The following is a 13,369-nucleotide window of genomic DNA, read 5'->3' on the forward strand; positions in this document are numbered from 1 at the left end:
TGCTGGGGAACATGGGTGGGAGGGTGCTGTTGCACGGTCCCTGGCCGAGGGCTGGTTGGCCCCTGTGTGGACAGAGTGCTGGACTGGATGGACCCGCCTCGGCCTGACCCAGCAGGGCTCTTCTGACGTCCTTGTGCCTGGGCTTTGGCGCGTCTCTGCCACTGAGGCTCAGCAAGGCCGGTGTCCACTCTCTAGAGTTGGAGAACTGCGGGAAGCGGCAGCCGAGCTTTGGCTCCAGCAAGCCGGCTGCCCCACGGCGCAGGCCAGAAGAGGGGCTCTGTGGCGCGGGGGTCCTCCTCCTCGGAAGGCAATCGCGCCGCTCGCAATGGGGCGCCTGCCCAGGTAGGGAGGCAGCGGCACTGCCGGTCTCTCCCTCGGCTGGGCCGGGCCCTCCTCTCCCCGCCGGGGGCCTGCGAGCGCCGGAGCAATTTCCCCCTGCGGCTGTCAGTCCGCCCCCCCCCCCCGGTCGATTTATCACTCCCTTGACGTGTTGTTAGCAAATGGGGACGCGATCTCGATCTCGGGGGAGGGAGGAGGAGGAGGAGGAGGAAGGGGTCAGCCCTGCTTCGCCTGCCACTTGTTGCAGGGGGGAAACGGGGTGTGTGGGGGAGTGAAGGGAGGGGAGGAGGAAGAAGAGCGAATAAGGACCCCCCGACCTCTGATCTCGCCCACAAAGCCGCAGGATCAAAAAAGGGAGGCATATTGGGGGGCCGATCTGACACATGCCCTGCGGCGGGGGGGGGGAGGTGGAGAGGAGGGGGGGCGAGGAGCCCGCGCCGCCCTCGCCAGACCTGCCCACCGCGTAGCAGACCGTGATTAAAATTACATTCAGACGACGCGGCGATCTGCGCCTCCCTGCCCATCCCACCCCCCACCCCCCCGCAGCCCCGCGCGCGCGCCGGCTGGGCTTTATTTTTTTGCCCGGCGCGGCCAGGTGCGGAGCGAGAGGCCGAGCATGGGCGAGCACACGCGCCTCGCCCCCAAGGCCGCCCTGGTAAGCCCGCGCCGCGCCCGGGGTCGCCCTTCTCCGGGGGGGGGGGGAGGCGGAGCGTTTCCCGGGACGGGGGCTGTTTGCAAAGAATGCCGTTTGCAAAGGGTTGCATGGAGTGGACGGGGGGGGGGGGCGAGAGAGAGTTTATTGGGGAAGGAGAGCGCGCGGGGCAACTTCTGAACTACTCGACGTCCCCCCCCCCCCCGCTCCCCAATCCGGCTCCCGGACGTCGAAGGAGCCATGCCGGGGACTCCGCGGAGGGGGGGGGCACACGGGGCGTTCTCGTTTCGCTTCCTTCCAGGGATGCTGCTTTCCCAGCAAACTTTTTACGCGCTCGACATTGGGGTGGGGGGGAGGGCGTTCTCTGGCTTCCTTCCTGGCCCCCCCTCGGGCTCGTTCCCCTCGCCTTCTCCCCCCCCCCCCCGCTTCGGTGGTTCCACTTTCCTCCCCTCGCTCCCCCCCGTCCTTTCCTTCCTCCCCTTTTCTCTTCCCTCCTTTCTCCCCTTCCCCCTCCCCCCCAGGCGCCTCTTCTCTCCCCCCCCCGCCGGGGCTCTCTTGCGTTCCCCTGACCCCCCTCTGTTTTCTCTCCCCCCCTCCCCCCCGCAGGCTGCCAGCGCCTTCTGCTCGTCGGCGTCGTGCTCCCCCGGGCGCGGCGCGGGCGCCTCCGGAGGGCTCCGGCTGGAGGCGGTGATGGAGAACCTGCAGCGGGCGCAGGCGGCGCGCCTCGAGGAGAAGCTGCGCCGGGCGCAGGCCGCCCCGCCCGGCCTCGCCGCCGCCGCCGCCGTTCCCGGAGGAAGCGGGCCGCCGCCGCTGCGCCCGGCGCTGGAGACGCGCGCCCCCCCCGCCTGCCGGCCCGACGGCGCCCCCGCTGGCGCTGCGCCTCTTCCCGGCGGGCGGGCTGCCCTCGGCCCGCGCCCCGCCGCCGCCGCCGCCGCCGCCGCCCCCTGCGCGCCCCCTGCCCGACGCCGCCGACGCCCGGCGCCGCGCCGCCTTGCGCCCCGAGGAAGAGGAGGGCGGCGGCGCCCAGGAAGAGGACGACGACGACGAGGAGGAGGACGAGGAGGGGGAGGAGGAGGAGGAGGAGGAGGAGGAGGAAGGCGAGGGGGACGAGCCGGAGCGAGCGGAGGAAGGCGCCGCCGCCGCTGCGCCCCACCACCCGCCGCCGCCGCTGCGCCCCGCCGCCCTGGCCTCGCCGCCGCCGCCCCCCGCCCCGCAACAGCCCCACGAGTGGACCTACGAGGAGCAGTTCAAGCAGGTAGGGAGGAGGGGGCCCGCCGCACCCCCCACTCTTCGCCAGACTCCCCCTTTGGGTTCCCAAGCGGCGCCCGGAATCTCAGGGTTACCGTCCCCCCCCGACCCTTCTCGTTTCCAAGAACACCCCCGATCCTTCCTTCTGCCGTGTGCGCCGAAGCGTCCACGCCCCGCCCGCCCCCCATATTGTAGGAGGCTCATAATCCCCCCCCCCCCCAGTCGTAAATCGCATTGGCCCCACGTCGGTCCTCCGTGTGCCCCAATTAACCTGCCCACAACCCCAAGCATTTCGTTTACCCAAACCCTAACCCAAGTCTCCCCATACCTGCTGCAGCCGGGCACCTGGGATGCCTGGGCAGCACTTCTTTTTTGCTTATTACAAAATTCTTCCCACCATCGTTTCCAAATATGTACCTTCTTGCATTCTTTGTCTCCCCTCCCCAATATATCATGCCCTCCCCCCCCCAAGTCCCATTAATTGCCCAACATTACATGCCCTTTGCCAACTTATTTATTTGGAATAGTTATATGCTACTTTTCAACGCAAAAAGTTCTCAATGTAGTTTAGGTAGCAAAAAGTTGGCTTACAAATAACCTTTTTTGGAGCGACCTGCCAGAGGGATACCCTAACATCCTAAATCCTTCTCCATTCACATAATTTTTTTTTCTCCAGTCCCTCCAAAATTCCCTTTCCTATATTAGCACCAGAGTAATGTGTGTAAATTAGTCCCAAACTGGAACAACCTTCTCGTTCAGTGCTACTGAGTTTTCTCCCTGATTCTCAACTTCCCTCGTCTTTCTATGTGGCAGTCTAATAAAAAGAGGTATCAGGTATCTAGCAGAAGCAACGTCTCCTCCATCTGCTCCACCCATAATATTTAGTATTATCAGATGATCAAGCAGGCAGGTTTTTCTTGGACGAAGTGCCGCCATATCCTGATCTCACCTCCAATTATTTAGATATTTAGGGCTGGAGAAATATTTCCATTCTTCAGATGCCAGTTATATCACATTTTAAAGAGCCAATAATATCATTTTTGGGATTCCAACATATCCCCTTATATCTCAATCTCCTTAGTAAGGAGTCCAGCAGAGTACATCCTGGAGTCGCTCAAAATATACCCTGGATCTCTGCTCCCAAATCCATTTGCAAGTGTTGCGATAGCTGCTTCGAAATGTTCATGGTCTTGGCTCCTATTAATTCCATCACCCTTCCGGCCTCTGTGTCTTCTCGCCAAATAGCCCCCACTGTCCACCAGAGACATGCATATTCCACCAACAAGTTCCCTTCCCAATTTTCACTCCTGAGTATCTTCCAGTTATCCTGAGTGGATGTACGGGATTTTGAGGCGTCCTTTTGCCTCCTTAAACTTACCAGTGTTCCCAAATAGAGAATCAGCATCTGCTACCTTGATACAGAACGACTTCTACTCCTACAGTGATCTTTCTCTGAATATCTTGAGTGAGAGAAACTATATATGCACACACTGTGGCAACCCACAAACTAGTTCAGCCTTCTCCAACCTGGCGCCTTCCAGGTGTGTTGGACTGCAATTCCCATCATCCCCATAAATTGGGCTACAACTCCCATCATCTGGAGGGCACCTGGTTGGGGAAAGCTGAACAAGAGCCAAGGGGCCATATGATTGTGTCAGAATTGTTGCAGAATCCCTATAAAGTCTGTGTGGGGTGGAGGAAGGGGATGCTGAACCCCCTCCCCACGGCACTTTCTGCAGCCCCTCCCCAACCATCTCTTCCTAGATGTTTTTTTCTGCTGGTGGGGCTGTGAGACTAGGCAATGCTTCCGGGTGTGTGTGGAATGTCTGGGGAGAGTTGTTAAGGTCAGGGGAAATGTCTCCCCACGCCCCCGTGGCCGTGATTTACATTAATTTTCAATTCCCCCCCCCCCAATAATTTGGGTTGAGTCCACTATCTAGTCTACTTTGGCCCTCAGAATGTCCAGCTTATGTCCCACAACTCAATCTCTTGGCAAGATACTCCCAGCTTAAGGTGATTTATTGTCTAAGATCTACATCCGTTTGCTCCTTGTCCTTTGCAATTCCCAGAATTTCCCTTTAAAAATGCTCTTCTCAACAAACTAGGCCAGTGGTTCCCAATTAGCTAAGTGCTGCGGACCCCTTGTTTTTCAAATGCCAAGCCACGGACCCCCTACTTTTGAAAATGTTGTTATCTCTATGGTAGTTACCTGTGCGAAGCAATTTTTTTTGGAGAAAATAAGGGGTAGCCCCTAATAAGCAAAGGATTTTAGGTATACCAAAAAAAATCATAAAATTTGTGATATTTGTGATATTACCATGCAAAAATGACAATGATTTAGTTAGGAATATAAAGACGAATTTAATTTTACTAAAGTCTAGTTTACAATTGAATAACTTATGACTTGTCTAGCAGCTACTAAACCTGAATGTGATGGGAGAAATCGTGCCTCTTTTTGTCCCAAACAATCCCTTCCACATCCGGTTCAATATTTCCTACTTTTAATCTCAAATCTGGATCAATGTTGAGCGTATTTTCTTTTATTGAAATGTGGACCTTGCAGAGCTAATATGTGAATGGTGCCACGGACCCCCTGGGTGGCTTACACGGACCCCCAATTGGGAACTGAACTAGGCTATTTCAACTTACTGCTGTGATCCTAGAAACTCTTACCTGGGAGTAAATCCCTTTGAACGAAATGGGTCTTCACAGCCAAGTAAGTGTGGCGAGGATGGGGCTGTCCTAGCATGTGACCCTGGGGCTTGTCTTTTTTGCCAACCTCTGCCTCTGATGGAGAAACATGGAGTTGGAAGGGAACAATGAGGGCTAGCACCTTGTTACCTTGAATCCTGCTTTGGAGTTGTGAAGAAGGGAAGAGGCCCAAAGGTTGTGTGGCTAGATACTAAGGAAAGGAGGTCTGATTTCAAGAGCAAAAAGGATGCCCAGGTGAGGTGGGTGGAGCCCTCCGGCTGCCCACTTCCTGGCAGACTTTCTGCTTGGTGCTTTCCTTCACTATAGGAGCTGGGTTGAGAGCAAAATGATGTTGGAGGGCAGAGGGCATTCAGCGCCCCCCTCCTCCGTCGTTACACCTGTTTGCTCCTTAAATCGGACCCCCTCCCCTTCTGCACACTTTATACGTGCTTGGGACAAACCTGCATTTTATGAGCCTGCCGCTGCCTCGCTTCCAGACTGCCGCTTGGGTCTCTTTTCCGTTGGGAAGGAAGACGCCTCTGCGGTCCCTTGTAGGCGGTGCCAGAAGGAGAAGGGGGGATAATAACCATACGAAGACGTCTTGCTCGCCTCTTCCTGAATTAAAATAGAATTTTGTTTGGGGAGATCGTAAGATGTGAAAACCGTTCTCACCCTAAATAGTTCACAGATTCACGCCCAGAATCTGCCTGCCCTCTTCTTGACCCAGTTGAGATGGTGGGATGGAGAAGAAAGAGCCCGTGTCCTTCTCACTGAGAATGCGTGACTTGAGGGAAGAAGGTGCTTTAACCACTTGATTTCTGATCGGGGGTGGGGGTGGGGGCGGCGGCAGAGTAGGGGGGGCATAAACGTCTTCCTTCCCCACTTGGCACAACATTATTCCCGTGATCTCTGTGGTTCTGTCAAATGATGATGATTCTGCACTCGGAGTCCTGTGTGAAATGATTCCGTTGCCCTAGAACTGTTTGCAAAACGTTTTGTCTTTCGGCTAGGTTGGCACTCTGATCCTAGACATGTTATGAGGAATCAGCAGGGGTGCTTCAGTCATCAGGATGTGCGTGTCTGGGGCCACAGCTAGACCTAAGGTTTATCGTGGGATCATCCAGGGTTCGCCCCTGCCTGAGCACTGGATCCCCTGTGTGTCACCTAGATGAACAGGTTTGACCCCTGAACGATCCAGGGATAAACCTTAGGTCTAGCTATGGCCTGTGTCTCCTTGGTATCTTTTGTTAGGAAGATGCCTTATACCGAGTCAGACCCTTGGTCCATGTAGCCCACTGTTGTCCACACTGGCTGGCAGCAGCGGCTCTCCAGGGTTAGGGTTAGGGTTCATCATGAATCTGATGAAGTAGGCTGTGATCTATAAAGATGCCGGAAAAGAAACTAATTTAGGCCAGTTCACAAATGCAGTGAGTTTTCTACATGCAAAAGGAATTCCACGTCGAAAAAATTGTGGAAATGGTAGGCAGGTCATCATGTGTTCTTTATTGCACATGCAGGGTAGATATACTGGTAAGCCACACGTGGCTGCAGCCTCCCAGGGCGTGTGCGGTGCATGTGAATGTTGATTCCGTGCTATGTCCGACATAGAACTGCTTTAAGTGCAAAGAAATAAATCCCATTTCACGCGGCGCTTTCCTTTCTAAGATGTCCAAATGCATTCCTTCCATCTTGAATGAAATAATTTAGCAGGAAACTCTAGAGAATTGCAAAATTCTGGTGATTGTTGCAGAGTAGATTTGTGTGCCTGCTTGAACTTTGCTGAGAAGATGAATACGGCCTGTTTGTCATGTTGGTGTGTCCTTCTTTTTAAGGCTAGCATGTCAGTATTGGTCAGATCCGACCTCCAGCCAACCGATGATGGTCCAACCTGCTGCTGTTCTTGCATGAAGATGGGTTAGGGGACCTCTTCTTGATTCAGCAATCACACTTCAACTGTGTGTGTGTGTGTGTGTGTGTGTGTGTGTCTATATGGCCACAGGAAGCATAATGCATGGCCCTAGTTTTGGACTAGGGATGGTCATAAAGACCATCTCTGGCTCACAAATAACTTGAGCCCGTTATTCCGAGCAGGACATGGAATAACGGGCTCACGATAAAGGAAGCCAGATTCCAGCTGGACATCAGGAAAAACTTCCTGACTGTTAGAGCAGTGCGACAATGGAATCAGTTACCTAGGGAGGTGGTGGGCTCTCCCACACTAGAGGCCTTCAAGAGGCAGCTGGACAACCATCTGTCAGGGATGCTTTAGGATGGATTCCTGCATTGAGCAGGGGGTTGGACTTGATGGCCTTGTAGGCCCCTTCCAACTCTGCTATTCTGTGATTCTATTAAGCCTTAGTGAAATAATGTTGGCACTTCCATAAGGAAGGGTGCTAAAGCACCTGCTTTGCATGCAAAAAGTCCCAGGATTGATCCCTGGCATCTTCAAGGTGGTGTCACGAAAGACACTTATCTGAAACCCTGGAGAGCCATTGCTGCCAGTCAGTGTCAATACTGCTAGGCTAGACGGACCAAAGGTCTGGCTCAGCATATAAGGCACTTTCCTGTGGGTTGTATCCATTGTTAGTCCTTCTTAGAGTAGATCCATTGAAATGAATGGGACTTAACTTAGGCACTTTCTACAGCTATGGGTGTAGAGAGGGAGAAGGGGTGATCCTGGACTTACCTTCTTCTGGGATCATCACCCACAGTCTAAATGGGCCGCACAACGTCATGGGCATCACGCCTGTTGTGGCCGCCATTTTTTTTTAAAGGGCCAGAGCTTGAGTGCAGTCACGCTCCAGCGAAAATTAACAGGTAAGGGCGGGGGAACGCCTTGACCCTGCTCCCCACCGCACTCCCGAAGGCCCTGGACTCCCCCCGTCCTGGCTCCTTCCCTCTAATAATTATTATTATTACTTATTTATTTATTTATATAGCACCATCAGTGTACATGGTGCTGTACAGAGTAAAACAATAAAACAGCAAAACCCTGCCGCATAGGCTTACGTTCTAATAGAATCATAATAAAACAATAAGAAGGGGAAGATGACCCCTGCTACTCATGAGGAAGAGGGAAGAAGCCAGGACGGGCGCCCCCACACCGCCCGCGGTCCTTGGGATCGTCCCAGGACCACATGTAAAACTGGGATAACTGAGGTCTCAGTTATCCTGGGAAAATGGAAGGATCAAAGGAAGTGAGGCAGGTGGCTACCAGGAGGAGCAGGGCCTTCTCTGCTGTGGGACCCTGGCTGTGGAATGAGCTCCCTAAGGAGGTTCGCTTGGCACCTACATTATATGCCTTTAGATGCTGGGTGAAGACCTTTTTATTCTCCCAGCATTTTAACAATTTGTAAATAAATTTTAACTTGGTGTTTAAATTTGTAATTTTGCATTGCTGCTGTTTTCATCTGGTTGAGCTTTTATATTGTATTTTATAGTATGGTTTTATACTGTTGTTTTATGCTTTGAATGTTTTTAATTTTTGTGAACCGCCCAGAGAGCTCCGGCTATTGGGCGGTATAGAAATGTAATAAATAAATAAATATCATCCCTCCCTGATCCCAGGATCTCCTGTGCGTCATTTGGACACACAGGGATGATCGTGGGATGATCCCTCCAAAAAAACAACGGTGTAGAAAGGGCCTTAGACTAACAACCCGTCTGTCCCTAAGACGTCTTATAGCAAAAGAACTGTGAGCAAAGCTTTACTCAGGTGTGTAACCCCGTTACAGTCAAGACCTTGATCCTGCTGTGCTTATGGTAGTTCCTGGTGGGCTTCAGGCGGTCACAGCAGATCAGAAACGAAGGTTGCAGGGCCCGCCTCGCTCATGTCAGGATGGGTGTTCCCCAGTGCAAAAAGGTGACGATTCCCAGACGCTCCTTTTGCCTTCGCCTAAAATTCCTGGTAGGAAATATGCCCTTCGGAATTAGGAAATGGACATGGTGGATCTCTGTCTTGTTTATTCAAAGGGGAGAGAAGCTGAGCTGTTTGACATGCTTGGGGGCGATAAGGAGATGGAAAGGGCTGATAAGGGACTGGGGCTACCAGGCAGGCGCGGCCCCATCCCCCACAGACGGACGGACAGACAGACAGACAGTGGCTGAAGGCCATGTCAGGAACAGACTACCAGACCTGTCTCCACCACAGTATTTGGCAGGCAACCTGGTGCTCTCCAGATGTTTTGGACTACATCTCCCATCAGCCTTAGCTAGCATGGCAAATGCTCAAGGATTGTGGGGATTGTAGTCCGAAATACCTAGAGGGCACCAGGTTGCCTATCTCCTTGAATAACTTCAGCTTGTTTGAAGTGTGGCACTTTCTACACCTCCCGGTGTTCCAGGAGGTAGCAGGGAGGCTCTCGCGATACCTTGATTGCAAGAGCCTCTCCCAGCGTGCGCACATGGTGGTAACGTCCTGGGAGGAAGCAGGGATGTCACAGGTGCTCTTCCCCCCCCCCCACTGACTGGGGCCGGTCGCACAAGAGCGAGGCCCCGCTCCAGTGAAAATGTGAGTTTAAACAACAGCAACAACGGAACTGCCCCACAAGCCCCCTCCCTGCCATCCCAGGGGTGGTGAAATTGCTGCCACTCCCTCCCCTGATGGGCACGGAGCCACACAGCGCAGCTCTGTGCCCATTTCTGGTGGCGCGCTTACTTGGGAGTAAGCACGGCACAAGGCAGGACAGCCGCATCCTCACAACAAACCTGTGAGGTAGCCTAGGCTGAGAGTAAGTGACTAGCTGATAGTCAACCAGTGAGCATCATGGCTGAGTGGGGACTAGAATCTGGGTCTCCTGACACTCAGTCCAACACTCTAACCACTATACCACATTGGGCCTCCAGTAGGCTGGCCCTATGAAAAGGAGGACAGGGCTCCTGTATCTTTAACAGTTGCATAGAAAAGGGAATTTCAGCAGGGGTCATTTGTATATATGGAGAACCTGGTGAAGTTCCCTCTTCATCACAACAGTTAAAACTGCAGGTGCCCTGCCCTCTTTTAAATCTGGTCACTCTAGTATAGCTCCTGCACTTTAACTCTTGTGATGAAGAGGGAATTTCACCAGGTTCCCCATATATACAAATGACTCCTGCTGAAATTTCCTTTTCAATACAACTGTTAAAGATACAGGAGCCCTGTCCTCCTTTTCATAGGGTCACCCTAGCCTCCAGTGTGAACTGGAAGTGAGTATGGCTGGGTGGCAAACAGTCTGGGGGGCATTTGCAGGGGAGAAGAAGCCGGCACAGAAGGGGTTAAGCTCCTGTTGCTCCCGCCAACTCTCCCCTGCAAGTGCCTCAACCCCTGCACCCCCGGGATCCTGGAAAACACAATGTTAGGACTTTGCAGTTGCTCATGGACGCCTAGTCCGCCATTGCTCAAGTTGTGTTGTGTTGCCTTCGACACAACATCTGTGGGGAAGATCAAGATTTCTCCCTCCCCATCACTGCTAGAGAGTTTCCTTGTTCCAAAGCGGATCGCTTGAGCGGCTGCTGCCTGAAAATCCCGAGGGGCTTGGCTGTTTGAGGTCCTGGGCCCAGCGTGATGTGAACATCAGAAGAGCCATTCTGGATCAGGCCAAAAGCCTCTGTAGCCCCACATTCTGTTTGCACAGTGGCTGACCAGATGCCCCAATGGGAAACTCACAAGTGCAACGGCACCCTCCTGCCCATGTTCCCCAGCAACTGGAGGTAATCTATAGCCATGGTGATTAGCAGCTATGGGCATCTCTGTCGGAAGGTTTTGGAATCATTGCCCTGTTGTGTAAGGGACCCACGGGGTTCCAGGCAGAGCTGGAAAATGGATGAAAGATAGCTTGTGGCTTTAATTCTGTGGCTTCATTTGTTGCTCTCGGGGTCCTGGAGTGGTTTAGTTTCCACTTTTGGTGTGGCATCCAAGCAGATGTCCGTGAAGTGGACTCAGCAGGCGGCCTTTTGCTCACGCTGAAGGTCTGAGCCCACCTTCCCCCTCCAGGTGTCTTAGACTACAATTCCCAGCATACACAGCCAGCACCTTGCCCATCCTGGAGCTCTCCAGATGTGCTGGACTACAACTTCTAGAATCTCCCAGGCCCCTATGCTGGAAGACTGGTCTAGAGTGTTGTCTAGGGCGACCCTATGCAAAGGAGGACAGGGCTCCTGTATCTTTAACAGTTGCATAGAAAAGGGAATTTCAGCAGGTGTCATTTGCATGCATGCAGCACCTGGTGAAATTCCCTCTTCATCACAACAGTTAAAGCTGTAGGTGCCCTGCCCTCTTTTAAATCTGGTCACTTTAGTATAGCTCCTGCACTTTAACTCTTGTGATGAAGAGGGAATTTCACCAGGTTCCCCATATATACAAAAATGACACCTGCTGAAATTTTCTATGCAACTGTTAAAGATACAGGAGCCCAGTCCTCCTTTTCATAGGGTCACCCTAGTGTTGTCCTCTTTGACTGTTCATACCTGCTCCCCCCGCCCCCTGTGATGTGCCTTGAATTTGTGTTTAATACTGTTGTTGCCCGTTTAGCTGCCTCAGGGCTCTCTTACTCGAGCGCTGGATTTCACAACGGGCTGCTGTTAGTAGTGTGTTGAAATTCTAAGGGTTCTAATATTCAGGGAATGAGAGGAAATACAGGGGCAGTTCGAAGTAACTGGAAAAGCAGGCTGTTGGGGTTTTCATACTCGCAATTGTGAATAACGTGTAGTTTGATCCCTGGATCTCCTGGTTTAATAATAATAATAATAATAATAATAATAATAATAATAATTTATTTATTTATTTATTTATTTATTTCTTACCCGCCTCTCCCTCTGGATCGAGGTGGGGAACAACGCTGAATACAAAAATACATAAAACTAATACATTATTAAACTGGCAGTCAAACATTTAAAAACTTGACTGGGTAGGCCTGCAGGAATCTGGTTTGCTTGCTGCTTCTGTGCTGCCAAATCTTCTGGCTCCCTCAGTTCAAACACATCTGTAATTTGCCCTGTGGACGATAGGCTGGTGTGACAAATGGTGATGGGAGTGATGCGGTGGGTGTGGTGGGGGAGCTGCCCCCCCCGGGGGCCCAGCCCTGGCCCTTTTGGATGAGCAGGGAAGCTGTCCTCACCTGCCACCTGACTTAGACTCCCCTGTTCCCTCTGAGTGTAGCGGCAGTCTTCGGAGTAGCCATTGGCCATTACACCATTGGGAAGATGGAGCCAAGGTTGAAAACCAATGGGGCCAAACGTTCCAGGATTTGGGGGTGGAACAGGAGTGGGGGCGTAGTCCAGTGGTTTGGGTCAAGGGGAGGGAAGCTCCGAAACGGTCTCTTCGCCCGTAGCTCCCGGGCTATGGAATTCCCTGCCGAGGGAGGCCAGGTTGGCACCGCCACCACGGCCTTCCCACCGGCGGGCAATGGCCTTTTTATCCCAGCAAGCGTTGGGCATGCAAACAGGCCTGCTGGGTTGGCTGCTGTCTGTATTCTGTCATTACTCTGGCCTAATCTACACCGAGAAGGATATAGCACCATGAAAGCTGTCTATGGTCTGTGTCCATGGGCTATATACGACAAAAGGTATAAACCTTAACCGAAACAAGCTTGTAGAAGGAGTGAATTGTAGCCAGCAACAGCAAAACTGAGCCTGATGTAATTAGCTCCACGGGAGTGACAAAGGCTATCTAATTTTGGGGCCTCTTAATTTGAGTCCGCCCGGTCTAATACATATACAGAAGCTTGGTTTATTTAGGGGTCACTGAAGAAGACACTTCTGTCAAAACGCGTTTGACCTGTTTTTATCGTTGTGTTTTTATAAAATTTCTCTGTTTATATTTGTATACTCTATGGTGGTTACTAGTTTATTTGCAAGTTTAATGTCTATTTCAGATGTTAACTGCTAGTGACATGATTTTGTAAATATAGTTACTTACGTGACCATATGAAAAGGAGGACAGGGCTCCTGTATCTTTAACAGTTGTATTGAAAAGGGAATTTCAGCAGGTGTCATTTGTATATATGGAGAACCTGGTGAAATTTCCTCTTCATCACAGCAGTTAAAGCTGCAGGTGCCCTGCCCTCTTTTAAATCTGGTCACTCTAGTATAGCTCCTGCAGCTTTAACTGCTGTGATGAAGAGGGAATTTCACCAGGTTTTCCATATATACAAATGACACCTGCTGAAATTCCCTTTTCTATGCAACTGTTCAAGATACAGGAGCCCAGTCCTCCTTTTCATAGGGTCACCCTTCCCAACAGTTGTCAGTGCCCTATAAAGCAGTAGTGTGGCTCCTGCCTTTTATATACCACTTTCATAGTGCAATAATCATCATCATCATCATCATCATCATCATCATCATCATCATCTCCCTCTGGATCGAGGCGGGGTGCAACACAAATACAAACACCATAAAATAATATAACTAATTAAAACATTTAAAACTAATACATTATTAGAGTAATAGAGAATCCTGACACAT

The 13,369-nt window shown here is 52.0% G+C and overlaps 1 protein-coding gene across 1 annotated transcript in view; it reads left to right on the forward strand.

Annotated features, from left to right (window-relative positions):
* The first annotated feature begins 955 nt into the window (after positions 1-955).
* The window catches only part of ARID3C (AT-rich interaction domain 3C), a 119,961-nt gene continuing 107,547 nt past the window's right edge, over positions 956-13,369 (forward strand). Inside the window, exons 1-3 of the mRNA XM_063128807.1 lie at positions 956-994; positions 1,598-1,741; positions 1,785-2,246. Of these exons, the coding sequence (XP_062984877.1) occupies positions 956-994; positions 1,598-1,741; positions 1,785-2,246 (645 nt within the window). The remainder of the gene's footprint in view (positions 995-1,597; positions 1,742-1,784; positions 2,247-13,369) is intronic.

The sequence above is a fragment of the Elgaria multicarinata genome, chromosome 6, assembly GCF_023053635.1.
Source record: "Elgaria multicarinata webbii isolate HBS135686 ecotype San Diego chromosome 6, rElgMul1.1.pri, whole genome shotgun sequence".
NCBI classification, from domain to species: domain Eukaryota; kingdom Metazoa; phylum Chordata; class Lepidosauria; order Squamata; family Anguidae; genus Elgaria; species Elgaria multicarinata.